A 26,081-nucleotide genomic window follows, 5' to 3' on the forward strand; every position below is an offset into this window, starting at 1 on the left:
GGTCTTTCAGGCTTGGCTTGTGTATTTGACATGCTTCAATCCTTTTGCTGGCACAAGTTCTTCCAGGTTTTTTTTTTTTTTTTTTTTAACCAAGGGTCCCTATTTCCGTGTAGATAGTAATGATCTTTAGGAAGTAAGTTTTCAGTACTTGTTTTGTTTGATTTCATTATTCCTTAGAGATCTGAGCAGATGGAGTTGAGAAATAGATTCATGTCTCCTAACCCTCAAATGCTTACACATCAATACTAATCTTGCTATAGTGCCTAGCAAGGTACCTAGGCATCTTTATTAAAGATTGAAGGGAGCAGAGGAAGTGAATGACAATATATTTAAGATGTATCTAGCTCATTCTTAAAATTTCTGATCGTGGCATTTTCTTAACAAATACGGTTGGTTATTATATACAGTATCAGTATTTATGATTTTAGAAATTAAAGCAGATATTAGTCTGTAAATAACAAAGCTCACTGCTGTTTTTTGAGTGGGAGATTCAGGCTATATATACCTACCTCATGGTGCGCAGGGGCTATTCCTGGCTCTGTGTTCAGGAGTACAGGGGACCATGTGTGGTGCTGGGGATACCAGATAGATCTGTGGGATGCAAGAAAAGCACTGTAACCCCTGTATTCTCTCTCTCTCTGCTTTTACATGCTTTTTGTTTGTTTCGGGGGCCAAACCCAGCTGTGTTTGCTCAAGGCTAAGTCCTGTTTTTGCTCTCTCAGGGATCATTCTGGTGGTGCTCAGGGGGAGGATATGAGGTGCCACAGTGAACCTGGATTGGCCTTACCTATTTTGGGGAGGGGGCCCCACACCCATTTGACACTCAGGGGTTACTCCTGGCTGTGTGCTCAGAAATGCTCCTAGCCTGGCGGGATCATATGGGACGCCGGGGGCTTGAACTGCGGTCCGTCCTAGGCTAGCGCTTACAAGCCTTACTCCTAGTGCCACCATTCCAGCCCCCTTACCTATTATTTTTAATGTCCATTAACCCTTTTTCAAAACAAAAAATTTAGAATTTGTAGAAATCTTGTGTCTTTTGTGAAAATTAGATGTTAATATATTGAATCAATAATCGTTTAATTAATCTAATTAGTTATTAGTTATTAAATAAATAATATGTGTATGTGTATTAATACATTCATCCTGTGGTAACAGTATATGTTAGCTTCTGGAAAATGCTACTTTATACTGAGAAGTATGGTTTAAAATAAATACAAAGTAAAAAATAATTCCACTTACTGTTAATTACTGTTGAAATATTTGTGACTCAACAAAACATGACCCAAATAAAAGGTGGCAAGGACCTTTAGGAATCTGTGGGTCATACTTTGAGAATGCTGATAATGTGTCACTGAAACTATTAAAAGTTAAAGGTATATATTACTATAAGATAGGACCAAAAAATTAACATGAGAATCAGAAGACAATTTTAAGTCAGGATGTTATAAAAGTTGGAATAGTAGAATTTTCAGTGTTTGGCAAGGATGGTTAGTATTATTTCAGGTAGGGTACTTTTAAAAAAATATATGAATTTGTTTAAAGACCATGTACTATAGAGTTTGATAGTGGATCATAATATATTTGTTTTCAGGTATGTGGGAGTGAAATCTTTCCAAAAAATACAGCAGCAAGAAAATTTGTGAAAATTACTATATCACAGTGAGGTCATTAAGTCATTGTCAGAAGGTTTAGTAAGCTCTTGTTGCTAGTTGAGCATTGTTATTGTTTTGTTTCTGAACATTAGGTGACTTCAGATAAGCATTGATGTCTAAATTGGTGTGAACCTATGGGGAAGACTATTGAAAAATTGGAATTGTTGCACTGTTTAAAAATTCCAAGCACTATTACAGATACTGTAGCTTTTGACTAGCCATTTTCTCTACATTTGGGGGCATTTCTCTAAATATGTTTCTATCTGTGCTTATTTATGATTCATTTTTAAAAAATGACTGAAAGAAGAACCACATTGAAAACACTTTGGTCCATAAGAAGTTATTTTATGGCAGAAATTTAAGGGCGCTTTTAGGTGGAATATTACTAGTTGGTAGAATAAAGGAGATTGAATTAGGCAGTGGAATTAGCCTTTAGAGACTGGTTGGCATGGGAATCAATAGTGGCACAGAAAATAGAGTACAGTACAAAGTTACTTCTTTTGACTCTGATAGGGATGAGAAGATGAATGAAAATTCCAGTAATTAAAAGGAAGAAGCACACAGCACCAGACATGGCCAAGAATAATGGTAAAGAATGAGGTCTTTACTGTAAAGTTGCTCTTAGAGAATCTTTAATTCATTGAGCTGGGGAGAGTATAGTTGATGCTACTGACAACAAAGACCTATTGTTAATTCTTAACTGGAGAAGATAAAAGGAAGTTAAGAAAAATGGAAGTTGCTGAAGACGGAGGTAGGATGCTGGTCACCATCAAAATGATTCTAAATAGTCACCACCTTATTTGGAGTTTGAGAGGGAAAGGGTTGCCTAAATTTGCAAACCAGATGAAATAATTATTATATGCTGTGTTCTTCCATTCGTTACTAGTTCTGGAAGACATGCTGAGTTGGGAGGAAGATTTTTAAAAAAGAGAGTGAAAGTCTCACTCATCTATGGGTTTTAAGAAAAATAAAAGACATTGAAATAATTCCCAGAGATGAGGGCTGGAAGGACCAGCTCAAGATATGAATGAAGCTCACCACAGAGTGGTGAGTGCAGTTAGAGAAATAACTACGCTGAGAAGTATCTTGACAATATCAATGAGTGGGGGATGTAGAAAGCCTGTATCGAATACAGGAGAGTTGGGTGGGGGGGAGAAGAAGGGGACATTGGTGGTGGGAATGTGACACGGGTGAAGGGGGTGTTCTTTTTTGACGGAAACCCAACTACAATCATGTTTGTAATCACGGTGTTTTAAATAAAGACATAAAATATAAAGTGAAATGAAATCTGTGATAAACTTAAAATTCTGATTCTCTAATTTATTTCACAAAACTTTGCAGTATTAGGGCCAGAGTACAACAGGCAGGGTGTTTTTCTTGTATGCAGCTGACCTGGGTTCTATCCCTGGCATCCATATGGTCCTCCAAAACATCCTGGAATAATTTGAGTGCAGAGTAACCAGGAGTAACCAGAGCCAGGAGTAACCCCTGAGCACTGCTGGGTGTGGACCCCCCCCCCCAACGAAACAAAATTTAAAAAATACACACACACCCAAACCTGCAGTACTTCTAGGTTTGTTTTTGGTTTGGGGCCATACTTGGCAGTGCTCAGACATAACTCCTGTTTGTGCTCAGGGATCATTCTGGTAGAACCCAGAAGACCATTCTAGAAATTGAACCTATGAAATTGAACCATTCTAGAAATTGAACCTATGCCGGCCTGGTGAAAGGCAAGCACAGTACTTGCTATACTGTTTCTCCAGTCCTGAGACTTTGTAGCTATTTTAAATTTCATAATTTTCTCCTTTTGATTCCTTCCCTTATTCCCTGTACGATTCAGCTGTGGGCTGAATTACATAAGTTAATTTTTATGAATTATTATTAAAAGTATCAAATTCTTGATATTGAAACATTATATGTACAAAATTACTAGACCATCACAAATGTTCTTTTGGTACTTCTAGTCTACCTCTTCCTTCTCTGCCTACAGTCCTCTTTCATGTTTTTTAAAACATTATACCTATTATGTTTTTCTTATATTTTAATTTTTGGGTTTGGAGACTCGGGTCTTAACTCCTGGTTCTGTATTCAGGGATCACTCTTGGCTAAGGCAGGGGGAACCATATGAAGTGCTGGAGATTGAACCTGAGCCTGCCATGTGCAACTACCCTGCCCACTATTCTGTCTCTACTCCCCATTATATTTTCTAAAATAATAACTTGCTTTTTAAAAGGACCCCCGACCAATCTTCCCTATCTATTGTTGTTTTGTGGTTTTGTTATGACCAGGGTTTGTACATATTGTTTCAGGCTTTGGTACTCACGTATTTTTGTTGTGGGGTTTGTTCAACATTGCCTGTCAGGCTGTGGTGCTTGTTAAGCACCTGTTTAACTGTGGTCTTGTACACATGATTTGTGGAAGGCGCATGTTAGTTGTGAGCATGCGTATTCTGGTTGTGACGCCTCTAGTAGTTGTTGCAGAACTCACAGTGCTCACCAGGGCTGACATTTCTTGGCTATGATGCTCATGCATTATCTTTATTAAAAAGTTTCCATATTTAGTTTTAAGAAAAATTAAAGACATTACTGTAATAAGGCCCAGAGACAATAGAGTTAAGGGCTGGAAGGACTGGCTCACAATTTGAACCTCACCACAAAGAGTGGTGAACTCTGTTAGGGAAATAACTACACTAACAACTAACATGACAGTGTTAAAGAATGAGAAAAGTAGAATGCCTGTTGTGAATACAGGTAGGGGTTGGGGAGCAAAGAAAATGGGGGCATTGGTGGTGGGAAGGTTGCACTGGTGGAGATGGGGGTGTTCTGTTTATAACTGAATTCCAACTGCAAACATTCTTGTAATTATGGTGTTTAAATAAAAACTTTATATTAAATGTTTCCATATTTATTTATTGGGGGGGGTTTGGACCACACCTGGTGACACCCAGAGTTACTCCTGGCTATGCGCTCAAAAATCACTTCTGGCTTGAGGGACCATACAGGATGCCAGCGGATTGAACCACAGTCCATCCTAGGTTAGCACGTGCAAGGCAAACACCCTACCGCTTGCGCCACCACTCAAACTCCTAGTTCTTTCTTTTTTAAATTAAAATATTTATTTAAATAGTTATTTCTAATAATATATTTAAGCACCATGGTTACAAACATGTTTGTAGTTAGGTTTCCATCATAAAAAGTATTACCCCCCTTCACCAGTACAACCTTCCCGCCACCCCTACGCCCGAAGGTCTTCAAGACAGGCATTCTATTTCTCTCACTCACTATCATTGTCATGATAGTTGTCAGTGTAGTTATTTCTCTAACTGCACTCACCACTCTGCGGTAAGCTTCATCCTGTGGGCCTGTCCTTCCGGCCCTCATCTCTATTGTTTCTGGGTATTATTAACGTACTGTCTTTTATTTTTCTTAAACCCCAAAGATAAGTGAGACTATTCTGTGTCTTTCTCTCTCCCTTTGACTTATTTCACTGAGCATGATAGTTTCCATGTCCATCCATATATAGGAAAATTTCATGACTTCATTTTTTTTTCTGTCAGTTACATAGTATTTTATTGTGCATATATACCACAGTTTCTTTAGCCACTCATCTGTTGTCATGCATCTAGCTTGGTTCCAGATTCTGGCTATTGTAAATATCACTTCATGCATTATTTTAATTGCAGTGATTACTAGGGTCATAACCATTGGTTGTCTTGCTAACTCAGCCTTGCTGCTGTGCAGCTGGAAATTGCTGGTGCCACCAGGGAGCACAGCAGAGTTGCCAGGATTGTGCTTGGTACATGTGGCTGTCCTGAGATCTAACTCTGAGACCTTATTCTTGCAAGGGAAGTATGTGTCCCCACCGACCTAGTCTTCGGTGTGTGTTGTGTATGGATGTATATTTATTTTAAGTCTTCCCTGATTCCTTTGCTACTTGCTGTGGCAACCAAGAAACATGTGTTCCTGTGCACTTGTGCACGCGTGCGCGCACACACACACACACGGTTACATTGCTTGCACACTTGTTATGCTCACAAAGGGACTATCATACACATTAGTTGTATTCACATGCACTTGATTGTAGCTTGCACTAGATCACACCCTTTTTGTGCTGGTAATGTTATTTACATTGTAAAGTCTTTGATAAAGAGACTGTAGAATGTATTCTCAAGATCTAGAATTATGCTTTGCATATATCAGAGTCTCAGCAATTTTTAAAATAAAAGTTTTATTATTTTAGACTGACTTTAGCACATGGCAGGACTTAATAGCCACTGCATGAGGAAATGAGTAAAAAATACAATGGGAGATGCACCTCGTTGATTTCATATATAAAGAGGAGGTATAGGCACATATTATAGTATAAAAGCTAGATAGTGAATGTTTTGATAATGTATTTTCATTTCTAGATTTGAATGGTTAATGATTAGAATATTTTTATTAGAATTATTAGAATATTATTTATTTGGGAGGGGTGGGCTACACATGATGATGGTTCTTAGGGTTTACTCCTGGTTCTGTGCTCAGGGTTTACTTCTAGGGAACTTGGTCAACCATAACAGATGCTGTAGATCAAACTCAGGTTAGCTGCATGTAAAGCAACTACCCTATCTACTGTACTCAGAAAACAACCATGGTATTGGCTTTTTCACTATAGTAAACCTCTTTATGAGAGAGAGAGAGAGAGAGAGAGAGAGAGAGAGAGAGAGAGAGAGAGAGAGAGAGAGAGAGAGAGAGAGAGAGAGAGAGAGAGAGAGAGAGAGAGAGAGAGAGAGAGAGAGAGAGAAGGAAAAAGAATGAGAGTCATTAAACTCACATTTAGAATTACCAAGGAAAAATCAGCAAGGGCTGGGGAAGCATGGCCTTGTAGAACTCCATTTCATGTAAAAATACTGGGGAAGAAATTAGAGGAGTACAGAAGGATGCTAGTTATGATATGGATTATTTTATGTCCATATCATATGAATAATATATAGAATCATTTCATCTGAGGCTAGCCATCTTGAAGCGGAATCCCAGGTGGAAGGATTCAGTTGAAGAAGATTGTTTCCGAAAGGCAGTTTTCCAGGAAAAGGATAGACAACTTTGGGGTAGATTCTTATTTGGTCAGGCTTACTTTTTCATGTTTTTTTTTTTTTTTTTTATTGTTTCCTGTTGCCTTCCTTGGATCAAAAGAAAACTAACTGAAGTTTCCCCATACTTCCAAACTCCTTTTTTAGCTGTCTGATCATTATTGCCTATCTTTATGTGTTTTTGCATTAGTCATATCTATTATAGCTATGGTAGACTAGACTACATGCACCATTGTGTGCATTACATTGTATATAGAAGAAATTCCTTTAATGCATTATGAATAATCAGCCTATTGGAACATTCTAAAAATGTAATTTTCTGTAGGACTGTTTATTCATTATGATTTTATTGACTAATGTTTCTAGGTTTGGGCCTGTTTCATAATGTTTAAAGTGTGACTTGTATTTGAAAAGGCTATTATATTTACAAATGTAGAAATAACTGTAATGTTTAAATGTATGTATTAATATTGTCTTTACTGCTTACACATAGAATCTCCCTTGGTTTGTAAATAGCAACTACTTCAAAACCATTTGCAATCTTCTGTTTTTAATTTCTATTTGCTACATTTATGTTCATTTCTTGCAGTAAAAGCTGACATGTCTTTAGTGCCCCTTCATATAGGACAGAGTAGTTCAACCACTGCTTAATCTATTTCCATTTTCCTCCTACACCAGCCTCAAGTAATTGCAGCTCAATAAATGTCACTTAGAGTTGGTAACAAGTCATTCTCAGAGCCTTGTTTTTGCTGGTTTTACTGCTCTGTTCTATTTCAAATAATGACACCAAATGGAGCTATAAGAAAGCCTTAAGTAATGGTCCCAGGAGATGGATTAAGGAGTTGGAGCACATGCTTTGCAAGTGAGAGTTCCAGGTTCAATTTATGGCACTTCATGGTCCTCCCTGTGGGAGTGTTCGCCAAGCATTAAGTCAAGAGTAGCACCCAAGTACTGCTGGGTGTAACTCAAAAACCAGTCCAAAACATATCAGAACCAAATGCTCAGTAATAACGCCCATGCCTTGCATGCCTGAGATCAGGCTTCAATTCCTGGCACTCCTTTCATGTATATACATGGACACAAAAATAGTCACTAGAGCTGTTCTTCAGTCTAATAGAATTATTAGGTAATATATTTTTTCTGCCAAGATTCTCCGTGATTTGGAATTTTCCCACTGCCTATGCTCCAGGAATTTATGAAGACTTTCAACTCCTTTGTTCATCCCAAATCCCTTGTTTGCATTACATTTTCCTAATAGAACCCATTTGATATACCCACATCTACCATCTTTACCAACTTTACATTATAGGAAATGGAAAATTTTTTGTGTGTGTTCTATTTATTTATTTATTTATTTATTTATTTATTTATTTATTTATTTATTTAGTTTTTGTTTTGTTTTGTTTTTTGGGCCACACCCGGTGATGCTCAGGTGTTATTCCTGGCTCTGTACTCAAAACTCGCTCCTGGCTTGGGGGGGAGGGCATATGGGATGCCAGGGTTTTGAACCTTGGTCTGTCCTAGATCAGCCTTATGCAAGGCAAACGCCCTACCACTGCGTCATCACTCTGGCCCGTTTTTGTTTTTTGGGCCTTATCGGCAATATTTAGGGTTTACTCCTGACTCTGCTCTTAGCACTTGCTCCTGACTGTGTTCAGAGAACGTTGTTTGGGAAGCTGGGGATTGGACCCAGTTTGGCTGCATGCAAGACAAATGCCCTTCCCACTGTACTTCACTCTGGCTCTTGTGTACTTTTTTTAAGTATAACTATTAGTGCATTTCCCAGATCATTGTCAGCATGTTGTTTTTTTTAAGTATATAAATAACAAACTTCTCCAGAATAGAGACCCAGAAATCTGAAATCAGGTGTCTGAAGGTGTTGGATGAATACCATTTTACAGATTGTGCCTGACGTTGTAGAGGCATCAAGAATTTTCCATGTATTACATAGCTAGTTGAATTGATTCTTTTGGTCAGTTTCAAGTATATATTGATTTTTAGAACTTTGATGCAGCTTTTTCTTTTAGAACAAGTAACTTTTCATATCTTTGAAAACCAAGCTCTAGAGGCAACATTATGACATCTCAATATTTCTTGAAGCATTTTGGTTTTATAATTAGCATTTTGTTTTATATATAGCACATTTGTGATTCTTTGAGGACATATTTGGTGGTGATTTCCTGTAAATGCCAGGATATACTAGTTACAACATTGTCAAAACTGTTGGATAATTAAATTTTTTATTGTTGTCTTACTCTTGGTTTTGGTTGAGATTACTTCTTAGAATTTTGTGTTTCTTCATATTTTATAAATTAAATAGTCCATTGTGATGTCTAATTTCCATATATACCCCAGAATTTTCTTTTTTATTTGAAATTTGACTTAATTTTATTGTTTTTATCTTCAGCATCAGTTTATTCTGCCAGGCCATATTCTCATCCTTTTCTGGGACACCTTTACTCTTTTTTCCAGATTTTGGTAAATCATAATTTATTCTTCAGTTTACATAGTCCTATTTCTTACTTTCCAGTTGCCTATTAATCAATCATTCAATACACTATTTCGTTGAACACATATATATATAATCATCGGGAACATCAATGTGTAGGTTTAGCAAAGGAGTAAATATGCAATGGCTTTTTATCACCACGGACTTTTTGTTTATTGCTAAAATTGGCTTTTTTTTTTAACAGATAAGTGTAAAGCAGGAAATTACTTTTACTGATGTATCTGAGCAACTGATGAGAGACAAAAAACAAATCAGAGAGCCAGTAGACTTACAGAAAAAGAAGAAACGGAAACAACGTTCTCCTGCAAAAGTAAGAGAATATATTAAGGTGGTGGCTCCTAACTGCTTAATTCCAAACTCTTAGCTAATCTTATGGATAAGAACCTGACTGGACTGTGAGGCAGACATAAACAAACATCTATTCCCTGTACTTAATGAGGTTGGAGTTTTATACCAGCCCTGTCAGGAGGAAGGAAAAGACCAATGCCCACAGGAAGGTTGTGGCCATGACTTTCACTTCTTTCACCATGTCTCTTTTCAAAATCCACTTTTCTTTCCCATGTATTGTCTCTTTAAAACAAAACAAAACAAAACAAAACAAAACAACAGAGTCCTTCAAAGAGGTAGCATAGGGGTTTAAGTAGCTTGCCTTTCACACAATACCTGTTTGATACCTGGCACCTCATGGTTCCTTGAGCCCCACCAGGAGTGATCCAAATTTGAAGAGCCAGGAGTAAACCCTGAAGGCTGCCGTTTGTGTCCCACTCCTAAGAAAAGATCAGTGCTGTTTCTTTTCACCCATGATAGTTATAGTTAATTGAATAGACTCCAGGAAAATTCAATGTCAGTTTAATAGAAAAAGATTGTAAGATAATACAAGCATTAGAATGTAAGACAAAAAACACTAAATAATCCTTTTAATTTTAATTTTAATTTATTATTTTTCATCTAGTTTTTGTCGATTTCTTTGTTTTGGGGTAGATATTGAAGTAGTTGTCCATTTTTTTAATTATATATTTACTTTTTCTTTCTTCTTTTCTCTTCTTCCTCTTTGCGTCTTGTCATATTTCCTATCTCAAGACCATGGCAACTATGTGGTGCATATTTTTATTGCTGTAGTGCTCACTGGTTATCTTATTTGATTCCTCTTTTGGAACTGTTGTGGTGTTTCACCTTCTTCTTTTCCCCTTTGTCCCTCAAACCAAGGATGAGAGCCTCTAGAATGACTCTGCTCATAGTCGGCGTAGTCGATTTTCACCCCATTATATTACCTTTCTCTTCCTCAAACAAAACCACATAACTTGAACTTTCTAGTCCCACCTCCCAATTAGAGGGGGCAGTAATGGAGGCACCAATACCAAACAGTTATAAGACCACTAAGTAATAAACTAGACACAGAAGGGATCACACATTCTAGCACCCACTGTGGGGGAGAGTGGAGGATATGGGAGGCAGGATGGGAGCGGTTGTGGGAGGACAATTCGGTGGTGGGAATTCCACTGATTCAATGTAAATATGTACCTGGAATATTACTGTGAACGATATGTAAGCCACTATAATTAAAATAAAAATTATATTTAATAAAAAAAGCTTAAGAATAAAAAAATAAGAACTAAATGATCTCTTGGGTATTACCATAGTGCCTCCTAAACACTGCCGTTAGTGACCTAAAACTTTCATTCCAAATAAAAAAAAATAATGTGATGCACAAAAAATAAATAAATAAAAATAAAAAAAAATAAATGTAACATTACCCTTAAAAAAAAAAAAGAATGTAAGCTCTATAGGGCAGGGGCATCACTTTACTCATTGCTGTATTCCAAGGAATTAAAATAGTATATAATTATAATGATGATAATAATATGCAATATATTATTTATATATACTAAATATAAACAATAATTTACATAATAAATATATAAATAATAAATATATTTTTTAAAGCAGCCAAATTGAGCGGGGGGGTTATGTATCAACTTTTGTGATACTAATGTTAATAAGTTCTGATAAACCACTGCCATCAGACCAGCCATAAATATATATTTATAAATATATAATATATATTATTACACATGATAATATATAATATAATTATATATAATTGTAATAGTATCTTAATAAACGCTTTTTGGGTAAATGAATAGATTAGTTAACATACAAGTAATTTGAAAAATACTGTCAGATTTTGAAGCAGTTTTACTACTACTTAGAACTACATGTTCCTAGCACCACATGTCCCCTTTCTAGGGTTCTCCCCACAGCACCACTAGTGATACCTGAGTACCACACTGCTGAGCACTGGCACCTGAAGGCCTGCCAAGATCTGAGCAAGATGGCCAGGAGTGACTCCTGGGTCCCTGCATATTACTGGGGTGGCCCCTATTTAAACATGTTGACACTGCTACAACATGTGTTAATTAAGCCACAGTGATATGTGAGCTACTACTGGTAGTATGTGATAGCATCAGCGTCTGAGAAAATAAATCTTACTAGACTCACTTACTTTTTTGTGGTGTCCCAGGAGTTGGAGGAACACTGCATGCATCTATGTTTTGACAGTTATTTTCCATCTTTGATTTCTTCCCTCTCTAGTGAAGAAGCCTTTCTTTTTTAAAAGGTCACATTATAAACATGCCCTTTTCTTATTTTGATGACTACTTTCTTTGGTATTTGTGATTTAAATCATAATCATCAGGGCCGAAAGATGGCTTAAAGAACTGGAGTGCATGTTTTGCATGTGGGAGCAAGATTCTCTTAGTACCACACCCCCAGTAAATCATTATCATTTAATCACTATTATTTATATATTTTATGTGCTTTTGGACTCCAGCTAGAGCCAGCTTATAGTGACTTGTCACTGCTGATTGCTAATTTTTTTAGGGATTCAGCAGGCTATTTGTTTACTCCTTAGATAATTTAAGAGTAGCTATGTTGAGAATTTTTATACCTTGAAATCTATTGCACTCCTCAACCTCCCTGACTTCTTAACTGGTTGTAAGCATTTAACAACATACAACTGGGGTCGGAGCAATAGCACAGCGATAGGGCATTTGCCTTACACATGGCTGACCTGGGATGGACCCATATTTGATTCCCCCAAGCTTGCCAGAAGCGATTTCTGAGCACAGAACCAGGAATAACTCCTGAGAGCCACTGAGCGTAACCCCTAAAAACAAAAAACCCACAAACAACACACCACTGCTTATGTAAGTATGCTTACAATAGAAAAATAGAAAAAAATAGAGACTGTACTAATTCATTGTTACATTTTATAGAGTTGCCTGGGGTATTTTTGGATTTGGATTGAGAACCATACACAGATGTTTAGGGTTTACTCCTGACTCTGCCCTCAGGGTATCCTTCCTGAGCCTGGAGTACCATATGTAGTACATAGAACCTGGATTACCCATGTACAGGGCAATGACTTACCTGCTCTATCATTTTTCTGGCTCTGAGATACATTACATATACATATACATATATATGCATATACTTTTTTTATTACCTTTTTAAGTTGGGGGCCACACCTGGCAATGCAAAGGGCTTATTCCTGGCTCTATACTCAGGAATACTCCAAGTCAAACCTTGAAGACCCATATGGGATGACTTCAGGTCACCTGAATGCAAGGCAAGTGACCTACCTGGCCCATGTACCTTTTCTACCGTTACTTATTTGTGTGTAGATTTGTTTAACTCTTACCTCCCCCTCCCTTTTTCTTATTTTGCTGTGTGAGGGATTTCATGCAGGGCCTGCTTCACATAAAAGTAGTGTTCTGTCATTGAACCCACATCACTGGCTAAATTCCTCATTTTCAGTACGTAAAAGTATATAAAGGGGCCAGGGATATGGCTTGATGGTTAAGTATGGCTTTTATCCCTTCCCTTTTTCAAAAAAGTACTCAGGAAATGGTTCAAAGGACTAGAGCAAGGTCTGGTCCATGAAATGAAGCTTGCCACAAATAGTGGTGAATTCAGTTGGAGAAATGACTACACTAACAACTACCCTGACAATGGAAGTGAGTGAGAGAAATAGAATGCCTGTCTTGATTGCAGGCAAGGGATGTGGGAATGTTGTACTGGTAAAGGGGGTGTTCTTGTTTTATTTATATAACTGAAACCCAACTACAGACATATTTGTAATCTTGGTTCTTAAAAAGATAAGTATTTAATGGGGCCGGTTAGATAGCCTGGAGGTAAGGCATTTGCCTTGTATGCAGAAGGATGGTGGTTCTAACCCTGAGCCTGCCAGGAGCAGAAGATTTCTGAGTGTAGAGCCAGGAGTAACCCCTGAGCACTGCCGGGTGTGACCCCCTAAAAAAAGAAGATAAGTATTAAAAAAAAAAAAAAAAAGGACTAGAGCAATTGCTGTTTATATAGGAGCTCAAGTGTTCTCTATAATTGTCAGAGTGCTTTTTGAATCAGTGTCCATGGGCACTGCTGGATGTGACTAAATATAAAACAAATTTAAAAGTTAATTTTTTTGGGGGGGGGCACACCCGTTTGATGCTCAGGGGTTACTCCTGGCTAAGCGCTTAGAAATTGCCCCTGGCTTGGGGGGACCATATGGGACGCTGGGGGATCGAACCACGGTCGCTTGCAAGGCAGACACCTTACCTCTAGCGCCACCTCACCAGCCCCAAAAGTTAATTCTTCATTGTTTTTAAAAAGCTTATATTGAGTCCATTAATTTACTTTTTGGTAAATCAGTGTTTACTGTTTTCTTGGAAAATTTCATTCTCTTTGCTTTTAAATCTCCCATCTCCACTTTTTTTCTCTTTTAATTTTTTTGTGTACTACAGAATCAAAGGGTATGAAGAGAGAGCAGGCTGAAAGGTTTCTTGGACTAAAAACATAGTATAGGGTTTTGCATTTTGCTGGTCCCAGTTTGGTCCCTAGCATTACAAAGTTCTCTGAGCACCTTACTCCCAAAGCACCACTGCATGTGATCCAACCAACCCTCAAGTGGTTCCTTCATAGTGGTAATACAACTCCCAAAAATGTTACATAGCTACCTGCAGTAACTAGACCAAGGCAGTGTGCCTCTCCAATCTCATTGTTTTAATGAGTGTCAGACTATTTTTTAGACTTAAGAATAACATTTTGTTATGATTTAAATGTTAATTTCTTCAGTTCATTGCCATAATAAGCATTTTTCCTTTATAATTATGGACTTTATGTTTCATTTTGCTATTCTTGACCATTCTTTCCTCCTTTCTTTTTCTTGGAGATGGATCATGTTTTTTCAGTGACTTATGTTGTATTTTTGTTGTTGTTGGGTGGTTGTATGGTTTTTTTTTTCATTAATAAATAAATCAAACTTTTATGTACAGATGGTATTCCAGTATTTGGGGCCTCTTAGTGGTACATAAAGGGAACAGAGTTGCTTCCAAGTGTTTCTCATCAGACTGGAGGTTGGCTCAGTGCTCAGGCCTTGTGCTCCTCTGGGCCACCAGAATAACAACTGTGACTGCTTACTGAATTCAGGCCTTTTGAACTGTCTCCTTGACCTCATCACCTTGGTTTTGAGAACAATGTTACTCTGCAACAGTAAGAGTGATTGTTACTTTGGGTTTACTACTGACATATGGGGAATCTATTTAGGTCTTTAAAAATGATACAGTAAGAGCTATAATAAAAAGCATATGCTATTAATACATTTATTTCTGGTACTATTCTGACTAAGACCCAAAGTATTACCCTTTTATTATTTTTTTAATGTGAGATTTTTCTTTTCTCTTTCTTCAGGTTATTTTTTGGGGGGTGGGGGGATGGTTGGAGAGGCACATTCAGTAGTGCTCAGGGCTTACTCGTACCTGTGTCTGTGCTTAGGGGTCATTTCTGGTGGACTTAAGAAACCACATGGGGGCCCGGAGAGATAGCACAGCGGCATTTGCCTTGCAAGCAGCCGATCCAGGACCAAAGGTGGTTGATTCGAATCCCGGTGTCCCATATGGTCCCCCGTGCCTGCCAGGACCTATTTCTGAGCAGACAGCCAGGAGTAACCCCTGAGGCCCGCCAGGTGTGGCCCAAAAAACCAAAAAAAAAAAAAAAAAAAGAAAAAAAAAGAAACCACATGGGGCACCAGGAATTGAACCCAGGTCAGCCATGCAATGCAAGACAAATATTCTGCCTGCAGTAACTATTGCTCCATTCCATATGTGAGATTTTTCACATTGATGTGATATGTTCTAGGTTTCTAAATAGAGATCTTATTCAGGTTTTCTTTGTTTTCTGTTTTCTGACTTTAAAATGGTTAAGATTCATTTATAGTATATTATTTTATAACACATACACCCTTTATTTTAAAATACTTAGATTCACTTAAAATATATTATTTTAACACACAACATACACACACACACACACACACACACACACACACACACACACACACACACACACCCTACTTTCCTTTATTTATTTTGTTGTACCAGGGATAGAATTCTGGGCCTCTTTTATGAGATGCCTGCACGCGACTATTGAGTCATATCCCCTGCCTCTCGGAAGGTTATTATTTCTATAATAGCAGGTCTGTGGAGTTGCTAGCATGAACTGGTATCTTCTAAGGATGTTATATATATGAAATACTGTACAATAGAATTGGTTAGGGGGCAAAATGATTAGAAATAATATGTCAGGCAGGATGTAATATTTTAAAAATCATTTTCACTGTTTCTACTATGTAATAGGACAGAGAATAACTGTAGGGGTTCTTCTTTCTTCCCTTGTACATCTAGAGATGATGGTTTATGAGACAAGAGTCAGAACTTTGGAAGTAATAAAAGAAAAAACATGTTCTCTGAGGCTTTTTTTTATTAGATTAATTTTACCTTTCTATAAAGAAAAAGAAAAGCTCATCGCCAATTTATAAATCATTATGCTATTGTGTTAAAATTTAAAGCATTTGTTTCTCAAAAAAATTATAATAGAAATAGAGTATTCCACTTTTTTAGTTACGTACTTTTCCCAGTTTTTGCATTTTGCTATTCTGAGTATTTTGAGTATGTGCCCCCTTGTATTATTAGATTTGGGACCTATACCGGAAGTACAATTAGTGTGATAGACTTTATTGTAAAACAATTTATTGTAAAACAATAAATCACATCTTATTCCTCAGTGCAAATGTGGTTGGTTCCCTTCAAGACCAATTTTATTTAATGAGGAATGCTATACTGTTATGTCATCTTTAGCTGTCATGGATTTTAAGCAGTAATTTCTTTTGAATCCTTTGTTATATAGCAAAGCAGAGTCATGTTAAGGTAGATTTAATTATTGAAATTTACCAAAATATTCTTAGCATACTTCATGTCTAAAGATGGGTGTAATGGGGCCAGAGAGATATCATGGAGGTAAGGTGTTTGCCTTTCATGCAGAAGGATGGTGGTTAGAATTCCAGCATCCCATATGGTCCCCCAAGCCAGCCAGGAGTGACTTCTGAGCGCATAGCCAGGAGTAGCCCCTGAGTGCTGCTGGGTGTGACCCCCCACCCCAAAAAAATAAAGATGGGGCCGGAAAGATAGCATGAGGGAAGGCATTTGCCTTGCATGCAGAAGGACAATGGTTCGAATTCCAGCATCCCATTTGGTTCTCCATGCCTGCCAGGAGCGATTTCTGAGCATAGAGCCAGGAGTAACCCCTGAGCACTGCCGGGTGTGACCCAAAAACCAAATAAATAAATAAATAAATAAATAAATAAAGATGGGTGTAATCTTGCAGACTCACTCTGCACCCTGCTGCATCCACAAGCATGGGTGCTTTTTTCGTCTGCCACAGGAATGAATATGCCAGGGGCCAAAACTGCTTTGACCTGTCAAAGTGGACAGAGTTGCCCAGGATACACACATCAAAAAAAAAAAAAATGGGTGTAATCGAGCTAGGGAATGTTACCTTGGTCAAGTTGTTTAATACTATCAAGGAAGGAGACATTTTATGAAATACAATACATTTTCTCTACAACAAAAAGCTTGTTCATTTTTCTTTTTTTTACCATTTGGGGAATTTTTAAATATATTTTTTCTTTCATAAAATGTAATTTAAGGGGCCTGAGAGATAGTATGGAGGTAGGGTGTTTGCCTTGCATGCAGAAGCACGGTGGTTCGAATCCTAGCATCCCATATGGTCCCTGTGCCTGCCACAGGTCACACCCGGCAGCTCTCAGGGTTCCTCCTGGCTCTACACTCAGAAATCGCTCCTGGTAGGCTCGGGGGACCATATGGGATGCCGGGATTTGAACCACCGTCCTTCTGCATGCAAGGCAAATGCCCTTCCTTCATGCTATCTCTCCGGCCCCTATAAAAACATTTTTAAAGAATCAGACATATGTAATGAAACCCTCTGTGAAAATGGAAATATTCCATTTTACCTCAAACCCTTGACCATTAAACTTTTTTGACTGCTTATAATTTTTCCATTTCTTGCTTAATGATTTAGTTTTCTCTTAGCTGTTCATGTATAGCCACTTTATGGCATTTTGAATTGCTTGTTACATGTAGATCAGGACAAGGGAACTAAAGTCACTAGAAATGCATGAAGAGTCTTAGGTGGACTTGAGGCCAAGACCAACTCAGTGCAGTCATGTTAGAAGTCGTTCTCCTGGCTCCGATAAACCTACCCTACAGGGCTTTTCCAATTACAAAGACTGTTTTTGGAGATTCTCTTCCAGGGATTTCCATTTTTACTTTAAAGGAGATGAGTCCAGGAGATTATAACAGATTTTTTAAATGTGTCTTAAATTTTAATTATAATCTTATGTTTCCCAAAGTGCGTAATATTGTACCCCCAGGCAGCAATGTAATGATATAGGGAGATCGTAGTAGCCTAGGGTACAGGTCAAGGGCTGTTTGTTCATGTAACAGAAATTAGATTTTTCTCTTTTCCCCAGAGAAGCGGGCAATAAGTAGGCCCAGATATGTTTGGAAAACTCTGTACTAGAATTTCCTAAATGAGGGGCCAGAACAGTTGTATAGTGGGTAGGGTGCTTGCCTTGTATGTGCCATCCTAACCACTGTACTGGCACCTTATCTTACCCCCCCACACACACAACCACTGAGTGCGGATCTAGGAATAAGTCCTGTGCATTCCCAGGTATGATTCCCCCCCTCCCAAAGCCAAAAAAAATAAGTTCCTTAATGTATGTTGGGAGAGAACTTCTCATTTTTTTTATTGGGGAGGCACCCTGAGTGGTACTTGGGGGGTACTTGGGGGCTATCCCCTCCTGTGCTAAGGGACCTTATGTGATGCCAAGGAATAGAACTAGGGCTAGCAGGATGCAAGGCAAGTGTCTAGCCCTTATCACTTTCTTTCTCTCTCTGGCCCTCCTTTTAATTGTCTTGTTTTCTGCCTCATTTTTCTTTACTACCTTGGTGTACATGAGTGCTCCTCTGGTGCCTGGGATTTGAACCAAGGCCGTGGCTTCTGCAGCTGCATGCAAGGCAAATATCTCACAAGGAGAGAACGTGTAAAATAAAATAGGACAATATTACCTAACCGCAGTATGGAAATATTCTATAGGTCTTTACAAACTTCTTCATTATTAAATAAGTCAGGGGACTCTTTAAACTATTCTCTTTATTTTGAATTGTATCATTTTCATTCTCAGAAAATCATTTGATGTCAGTTTTATTCTAGGATCTTTTATCTCAGTTGTTTTAACATATATAAAGTTAATACTATCAGTTATTAAAAAGAGGTTAAGCTGAATGCATGCTTTGTGTGCAGGAGGCCCCGGGCATGGGCCAGACTTAAATCCAAGGTACCTCATAGTCCTGACTGCAGAAAGTGACCAGAGAGCTTTGAGCTGGAAGAAGCTCTAAATACTGCTGGTTGTAGTCCAGAAATAAAGAAAGCAAAGTAAAAATTAAATAGCTAGGGGTGGTGGGAAAAAAAATTAAATAGCTAGTTAAAAAAAAAGGCAACAAGCAAACACATTGAATACTGTTAGACCAGCATTTCTTAATCAGAGTCTAATATTACCCCTTTTTAAGTCTCAGGAATTCCCAGGGGCCACAACTGAAAATTTAGTAAAGAGGAGTGGAAGGAGCATGACATGAGACTAGGGGACCAATAGTAGATCAGGGTTGGAGAATATACAGGAAAAAACTAGTCAGAAAATGGTTGAGAAACACTGCTTTGGGGCTAATTTCTCCCATTTTATTTGGTGTCATTTTGATCATGTGCCATCCAACTTTCTCAAAAAAAGGCAAGATAAAGCATTTTCAGACACTATTTTAGGATTTAAATTTAAAGATTCTTCTTTTTGCGGGTTTTTTAGCATACCCAGCAATGTTCAGGGGTTATTCCTAACTCTTTGCTCAGAAATTACTCCTGGTATTACTTGAGGGGGAATCATATAGGATACTTAGCTGTGTGAAAGGCAGATGTCCTACCCACTGTACTATCTATCTCTTCGGTCTGTAAAATGTTTTGATTGTTTTTGTTTTGGGGCTACACCCAGTGGTGTTTAGGAGTTACTCCTGGTTCTGCACTCAGAAATCACTCCTGGCAGGTCCAGGAAACATATGGTATGCTGGGGATCAAGCCTGAGTCGGTTGTTTTGCAAGGCAAATGCCCTACCTGCTATGATATGGTTGTAATTTCCTAAACTTAAAAAAATTGTTTAAGATTTTATTGAAATAATTGCTCTTATATTGAAAAGAGAAAATGTTTTAGGGGCTAATAGTTTTAGCCCTAAAGCAAATACACTTAACTAGTAGATCATGAAAGGCTATGTAGAAATGGAGCCAAGTTTGTATACCAAAGAAGAAAAAATTGCTTGTGTTAATAAGATATTTCTGTTCCACTAAAAGACTTAACCCTTCCCTATATATAGCAATGTTTAGTGACTTTGTAGAACATTAACTATGATTTTTTTAGAAGAATGAGGTGTGATAAGCTGCAAAGAAGTTCAGGCAGCCATAACAGCAAGCTTTTATCATTTAATCTATGTCCTAGACTATTTTGGAGACTAGGAGTATAGTAGGGATAAAGTAGATGAAATCAGGTAGTTATTTTAAAGCATTGCAAGTGAAATGGAAGAGCCATTTGTGCTTTTCTGAGACAGGATGATTGGGGTGGGGAAAGCGGCAGATTTGCCTGTTTGCACCCAGGGCCCCTGCAAAATTAGCTACCTTTGTTTTCTCTTGCTTGTATTGATCAAATCCAGGGCCTCATACACAGACTGTACTGGAACCTAACTTATTCTATTTTTTAAAATAAAGATGTTTGGTATGATGGGGACTGGGCAGTAGCTCCAAGGGCTTATGGTTTGCATGAGGCCCTGTTTGATCCCTGGCACTGCATTGTCCCTTGAGCTGGGTGTAGCCCTACATTAAGGAGGGGTGGGGGAAGACAAAACAGATATTAAAATGTGCAAGAATTTGATGTTTTGTCTTTGAACTTAAAAGTATGCTAGAATTTTTAGCCTGCCATTTCTAAGGCAATCTTTTGACTATTTCATTCGTAACGTCACCTTATAGGAAGACTTAAATCCACAGTGAAATTCTTTCAGTGCCAGAAGACAATAGCCAGAACTTAGCTTTTCATAAAAAGGGGTCTGTACAATTAACTGTACAAAATGTGAATCCAGTTTATATTAAATGCCTAGGTTTCTTTGAGCTTGCTTTGTCACAAAAAATTGTGTTTGATATTGGATATTCTTTTTTTGTTGTTGTTTTTTTTGTTTTTTTGGGGGGTCACACCCATTTGATGCTCAGGGGTTACTCCTAGCTAAGCACTTAGAAATCGCCCCTGGCTTGGGGGGACCATATGGGATGCCAGGGGATCGAACCATGGTCCTTCCTTGGCTAGTGCTTACCTCTACCTCGCCGGCCCCGATATTGGATATTTTTGCTAATAAATTAAAAAAAAAAAAAAGAGGCCTGGCACTGTTATTTCTGTTCTCTTTTATATAAAACCTTCATAACATTTTGTTTGTTTTTTTTGTTATAAATATTTAAGTAATAATTTAAAAGATTTCATGTCTTTTGTTGTGGTAAGTGTTAAGGTACCTATTACTTTGTGACGTTAAGTGGATGAAATTTTTTTTAACTGACCAAAAATGAAACTTTTCCATTCCATTGGAATCTACTCATGAAGCTGCGACACCTACTTCCTTTCCCCTGCCAGTTGTTTCACTCCAGGACTTTGGTACAGGGACGTGAAGGCATTGATGGTCACATTGGCAGTGTACCCAGATGGGAAATGACCTTTATAATTCGCATAATAATTATTGGTTTATATACTGTATAGGCTGAACTATTTTCTCTAAGTTGAAGTTAATTTTCCCCCTTTTTTCCTTTTATTTAAATTAAAGCCTTTTGGGGGCTGAAGAAATTCTCAAAGGGCTGATGTGCATGCTTTACATATAGGAACCTAGGGTTCCATCCCTGACCTTGTGTGGTTTCCTGAGCACCCTCAAAATGCTACTGGTTATAATTCCAAAGCTGAGAAAACACACATGTGAACGCGCACGTGCGCTCACACACAAATTTATTCTCTCATGTGCATGTGCTCTCTCTCTCTCTCTCTTCCCCCCCTTTCCTCTTTCTCCCCCTTCTTTTGTCTTGGATAGATGTATCTACACAGGTTCTTATCAGTTTACATGGGATTTTTTATATCTTAAGCTGTTTCATAGATTATTGGCTTGCATTCTTCATACTCCACCATCCAATAATGCTTATTTCTCACATGAGGTACTTCTTGATCTTATCGCCTACTTATTTTTCTTATCTTCATTATTTTCTACCATCGTTCTTTCCTGGATAGTGGTAAAAGTAATCCTTAAGAAATCCCCCAAAATAAGGTTGATTCTTTTGTCAGCCATCTTCTTTCCTGATACTTTCTCTAATTTTATCTTATTTTATACAATCAGTAATAATTTTTTTTAACTTTCTCTAATTTTAGTTTTTTTCTTTTCTTTTGTTTTTCGGACCACACCCTTTGACGCTCAGGAGTTACTCCTGGCTGTGTGCTCAGAAATCACTCCTGGCTTGGGGGAGACCATATGGGGCACCTGGGGATCTAACTGCGGTCCATCCTAGGCTAGTGCCAGCAAGGCAAGATGCCTTACGCCCTGCATCACTGATCGGGCCCCGTAATTTTAGTAATATTTTTAATAATACTTGGTACTCCTGGATAACCTTAGGAATCCTAAACTAATCTGGACTCTGGGTTCTATTCTAAGATGACTTGAAAACTTAATTTTCTCTTCTGTAAAAAAACAATAAGGATATGGTGTTTGTATGTGTGTGATAAGTAGTCATTAATGTGGTCTCAGAACATGTTTTAGGTATGTTCAATGTAATGTCGCTCCTGCCTTATTTTCTGCTCATCTGTTAAATTCACTAGTCATCGTTTACATTTATAAAGATCCTTCTCATATTATTTGTCGTCATAAACAAATATATAGTCTTATAGGCTTTTTGTACACTTAGTAAATTATATACTAAATTCTAAATTTCTTTTTTTCCCTTTCTCTCTACACCATGTCTTTCATAATCCTGAATCTCTTCCCATATAAAAATGATGGCTTTCTACCAACATTGTCTCTCTCTTGTATAGCACTTGCCTTGTGAAGTTGTGAGTCCCACCCAGAGCACCACCAAAAAGAGAGATAAATTTTCTTTTTATTTTGTAACAAGAAATATTAAATGATACTCTTAACCAAGTCTATTGATTGATTTAAATCATATCTAAAGCAAACCACTTTTATCTTGGACATGTGAGAACTGAAAATAAAGTAAATAAAGCTATGGATACTTTCCCTAAGTAAGCATATTAGTCAAATGTACTGATGTCTTATTTAATCATTTTCCAAGGTTTTATTAGAGATTTATTCTGCTCATTTTTTATAATTAATAATAAATTCGAGTAGTCTTGTCAAGAATACTTAGGGGGGAATAATTTTCAGTGACCATTGTTTGCATTAAAGGCATTATCATTTTTTGTAAATTAATACTTCATTTTTTTAAATTTACTTCTTTTGTTTTTGCTTTTTAAAACTAGATTCTTACAATAAATGAGGATGGATCACTTGGTTTGAAAACCCCTAAATCTCATGTTTGTGAGCACTGCAATGCTGCCTTTAGAACGAACTATCACTTACAGAGACATGTCTTCATTCATACAGGTATTTTTAAATTGAAACAGGGTTTATCGCCACTAAAAATATATTTGCTATTTTTGTATAAATGTTATTTATTCCTATCTAAGACCATTACTAACTTGGCATTGTATAGGCCAAATTTTATAGGGCCGAAAATCGGGAGGAAATCAGGAAAATATTTACATGAGAAAACAATTATCATAGATGTGCAAAAATTAATTCGTATTAATAATACACTTATTTGGAGTAATTGTTTTTTTTATCCTAGAGGAGTAGTTAAGATTGTAGTATTAATTTTTCTTTGTAAGATGTGCAGGTAGAATTTATGAATTTAGAAATCAAGTATAATGATATTTTTTTAATGACTGAGAGGTAACAGAACTGAAGAGTAATTTATAGACTGAATTAAGGGTGGTACAGAATAATTTGAGTTTGATGAGGAAAATGGTCCTTTAACCCAGAAGAAGAGAGAATTCCAAGGAGATATCATCAGCAGAATAAAAATATTCAGAGAAAATAGAAAAGGAAAGAAAATTGAGAAGACGAAAAAACAGTGGAATGTAGAGGATGATATTACAAGTTGCTTTTAAGAAAATTGAAAAGAAGGATTAAAGCAAAAGTTGAGATTTGCAGAATTTAAGACTTAGAGATAGAGTACACTTATTGCTGTGGTACAAAGAGGGAGACATGAATACTGAGGTACAGGAATATGTCAGAATTTTCAGAAAACAATACTTTCCTTAAATGTAAAGACCACAGCAGAGAGGGACTGTTTCAAGAGACTCGTTTATTTTGTTGTTGTTATTGTTGTTGGGTGGGTGGTAGCATATTTAGAAAGTCTATGGTTTTGAAGTAAGGAATAAAAGAAACTAAAGTAATTGTTAAGTTATGGAGGCCAAGGTGAGTGGACCTTCTTCTAGATAAAAAGACATGCTTGAAACCTATACCTGTATAATTTTTTCTGTTATAGTTTTACATTGCTTTACTGATTTTTCTTCCCATTTAAGGATATAGATCAGATTTAATCTTATTTTTGTGGTGGGATTGTGAAAATGAATTTTAAAGTTTTGTGAGAAATGAAAGGAAACAGTTACGCTAATAAGCTACAAAAATGTGGGTAATTTGTCATTTTCTCTAACTTGGTTTTCTAAGATTTCTCTCCTCAGAAATAATATCTATGTACTTTGTTTTACCCAGTAACTAATTTATGAATGTGAAATTATTTTAAGGTGAAAAACCATTTCAATGTAGTCAATGTGACATGCGTTTCATACAGAAGTACCTGCTCCAGAGGCACGAGAAGATCCACACTGGTAAGTGGAGGGCTTCCTGACTTCCTGACTGAGAGGTTTTGATTAAGTAGCAAGGGCTTGTTGCAAGAACTTGAAGAACTTTCACTAGTCTCATTTCTTTATAACTCCAAGCTATTTTTCCCTTCTGTAAGTCATTGTCAATTCAAAAGACTAGCTTTAATGTTCAAACCCAATAAGTTACTTTGAAGTAGATTTTCCTTCAATTACTTAAGTGAGAAAAGGAAGGAGATTTTTTGATATAACTCTTTAACTATGTAGATATTTAGTGTAGATGAAGTTTTCATTCACAGTGACTGACTTGAGGAAGGAAGTACAGTGCCCTGAGTTGTTAAGACAGTGATATGATTTTCCCTTTCTAGTTTCATGAGACTTACTGTCTCAAGAGAGATGTGACTTTTAAAAGTTGGAAACTTCTAGTTTTCTGTTATGATTTAAACACATATTGCAGAAGATCAGTATAAAGAATTCGTACCTTTAAACACAGTCTCATTTTAGAGCAAACTTTTTTTTACATTTATTAATCTTTTTTTTGTATAAACATAAAATAAAAACTTCTGTGTGTCTTTGATTTAGTCATTTTGTTAGCACTTGACCTCTAATGTCTGCACACATTTTGAAAAGAGCTTCTTTAGAACTTATTTCCCATATTTTGTCTTTTTGGTAGAATATAAGCTCAGTTGATGAATATGTATAGTTTTGATTTTATATTTCAATTGAAGTAAGACTGATGGTGATATAAATGAATATTGGACATGCTATAGTTTTTCTTATTTTTCTGTGGAAGAACTCAAGCAGGTAATACATAATACTCAAGCAGTATTATGTAGATGTATTCTCATGTACCACCAGTGCCTGTGCATTTATTACCTTTTCATCTTAATCATTTTCTTTGCACCTAAAATAAACAAACAAGTAAAAGAAGCATTGGTGTCCTGATTGACTAAGTCTTCGGCAAGACTGCAGCACATGTGGCTGACCTGGGTTCACTTCCCAGAACCTCATGTAATTCCCACATCCCGTCAGGAGTGATTCCTGAGCCAGAGCTAGGAATAAATCCTGAGTACTGTTGGGTGTGGGCCCCAAACCCCAAACAACAAAAGACTGCAATATACCTTTATATCATATCCTGTGTATTATGTTCTAGTTTTTAGAGATCATTTGTTTTCTACTAATTTCAGTTATTAAAGCAGACATTTGTCACCCTCAGATGGAAGAACTTCAGCATTTCTTTGATATTTTTTCAACTTATAGCTAAATTTAAATTTCATTTTAATAATATGCTTAACAGGTCATGTCATGAAAGATGAAAATAGTTAAAAAAATTTTTATTTCTAATTTTATTAAACTTTTATGACTTACTCATTCAGCAAAAGGTTAATGACCTTTCAGTGTTCTTCATGCAAGAGAAACAACAGAGGTACTATAAGGCAGTTTT

At 37.0% G+C, this 26,081-nt stretch overlaps 1 protein-coding gene and 1 non-coding gene across 3 annotated transcripts in view; both read left to right on the plus strand.

Moving 5' to 3' along the window:
- The window catches only part of ZNF148 (zinc finger protein 148), a 104,817-nt gene that overhangs the window by 52,864 nt on the left and 25,872 nt on the right, over positions 1 to 26,081 (plus strand). For both annotated transcript variants that reach the window (XM_049785883.1, XM_049785884.1), the window contains exons 4-6: positions 9,417 to 9,542; positions 23,234 to 23,357; positions 24,563 to 24,646. In XM_049785883.1, coding sequence (XP_049641840.1) covers positions 9,417 to 9,542; positions 23,234 to 23,357; positions 24,563 to 24,646 — 334 coding nt within the window. The remainder of the gene's footprint in view (positions 1 to 9,416; positions 9,543 to 23,233; positions 23,358 to 24,562; positions 24,647 to 26,081) is intronic.
- On the plus strand, positions 16,945 to 17,076 carry LOC126026443 (small nucleolar RNA SNORA77). The gene has a single exon (XR_007501714.1). It is a non-coding gene; the product is annotated as a small nucleolar RNA SNORA77 (small nucleolar RNA).

The sequence above is a fragment of the Suncus etruscus genome, chromosome 13 (assembly GCF_024139225.1).
Source record: "Suncus etruscus isolate mSunEtr1 chromosome 13, mSunEtr1.pri.cur, whole genome shotgun sequence".
Taxonomy (NCBI): Eukaryota; Metazoa; Chordata; class Mammalia; order Eulipotyphla; family Soricidae; genus Suncus; species Suncus etruscus.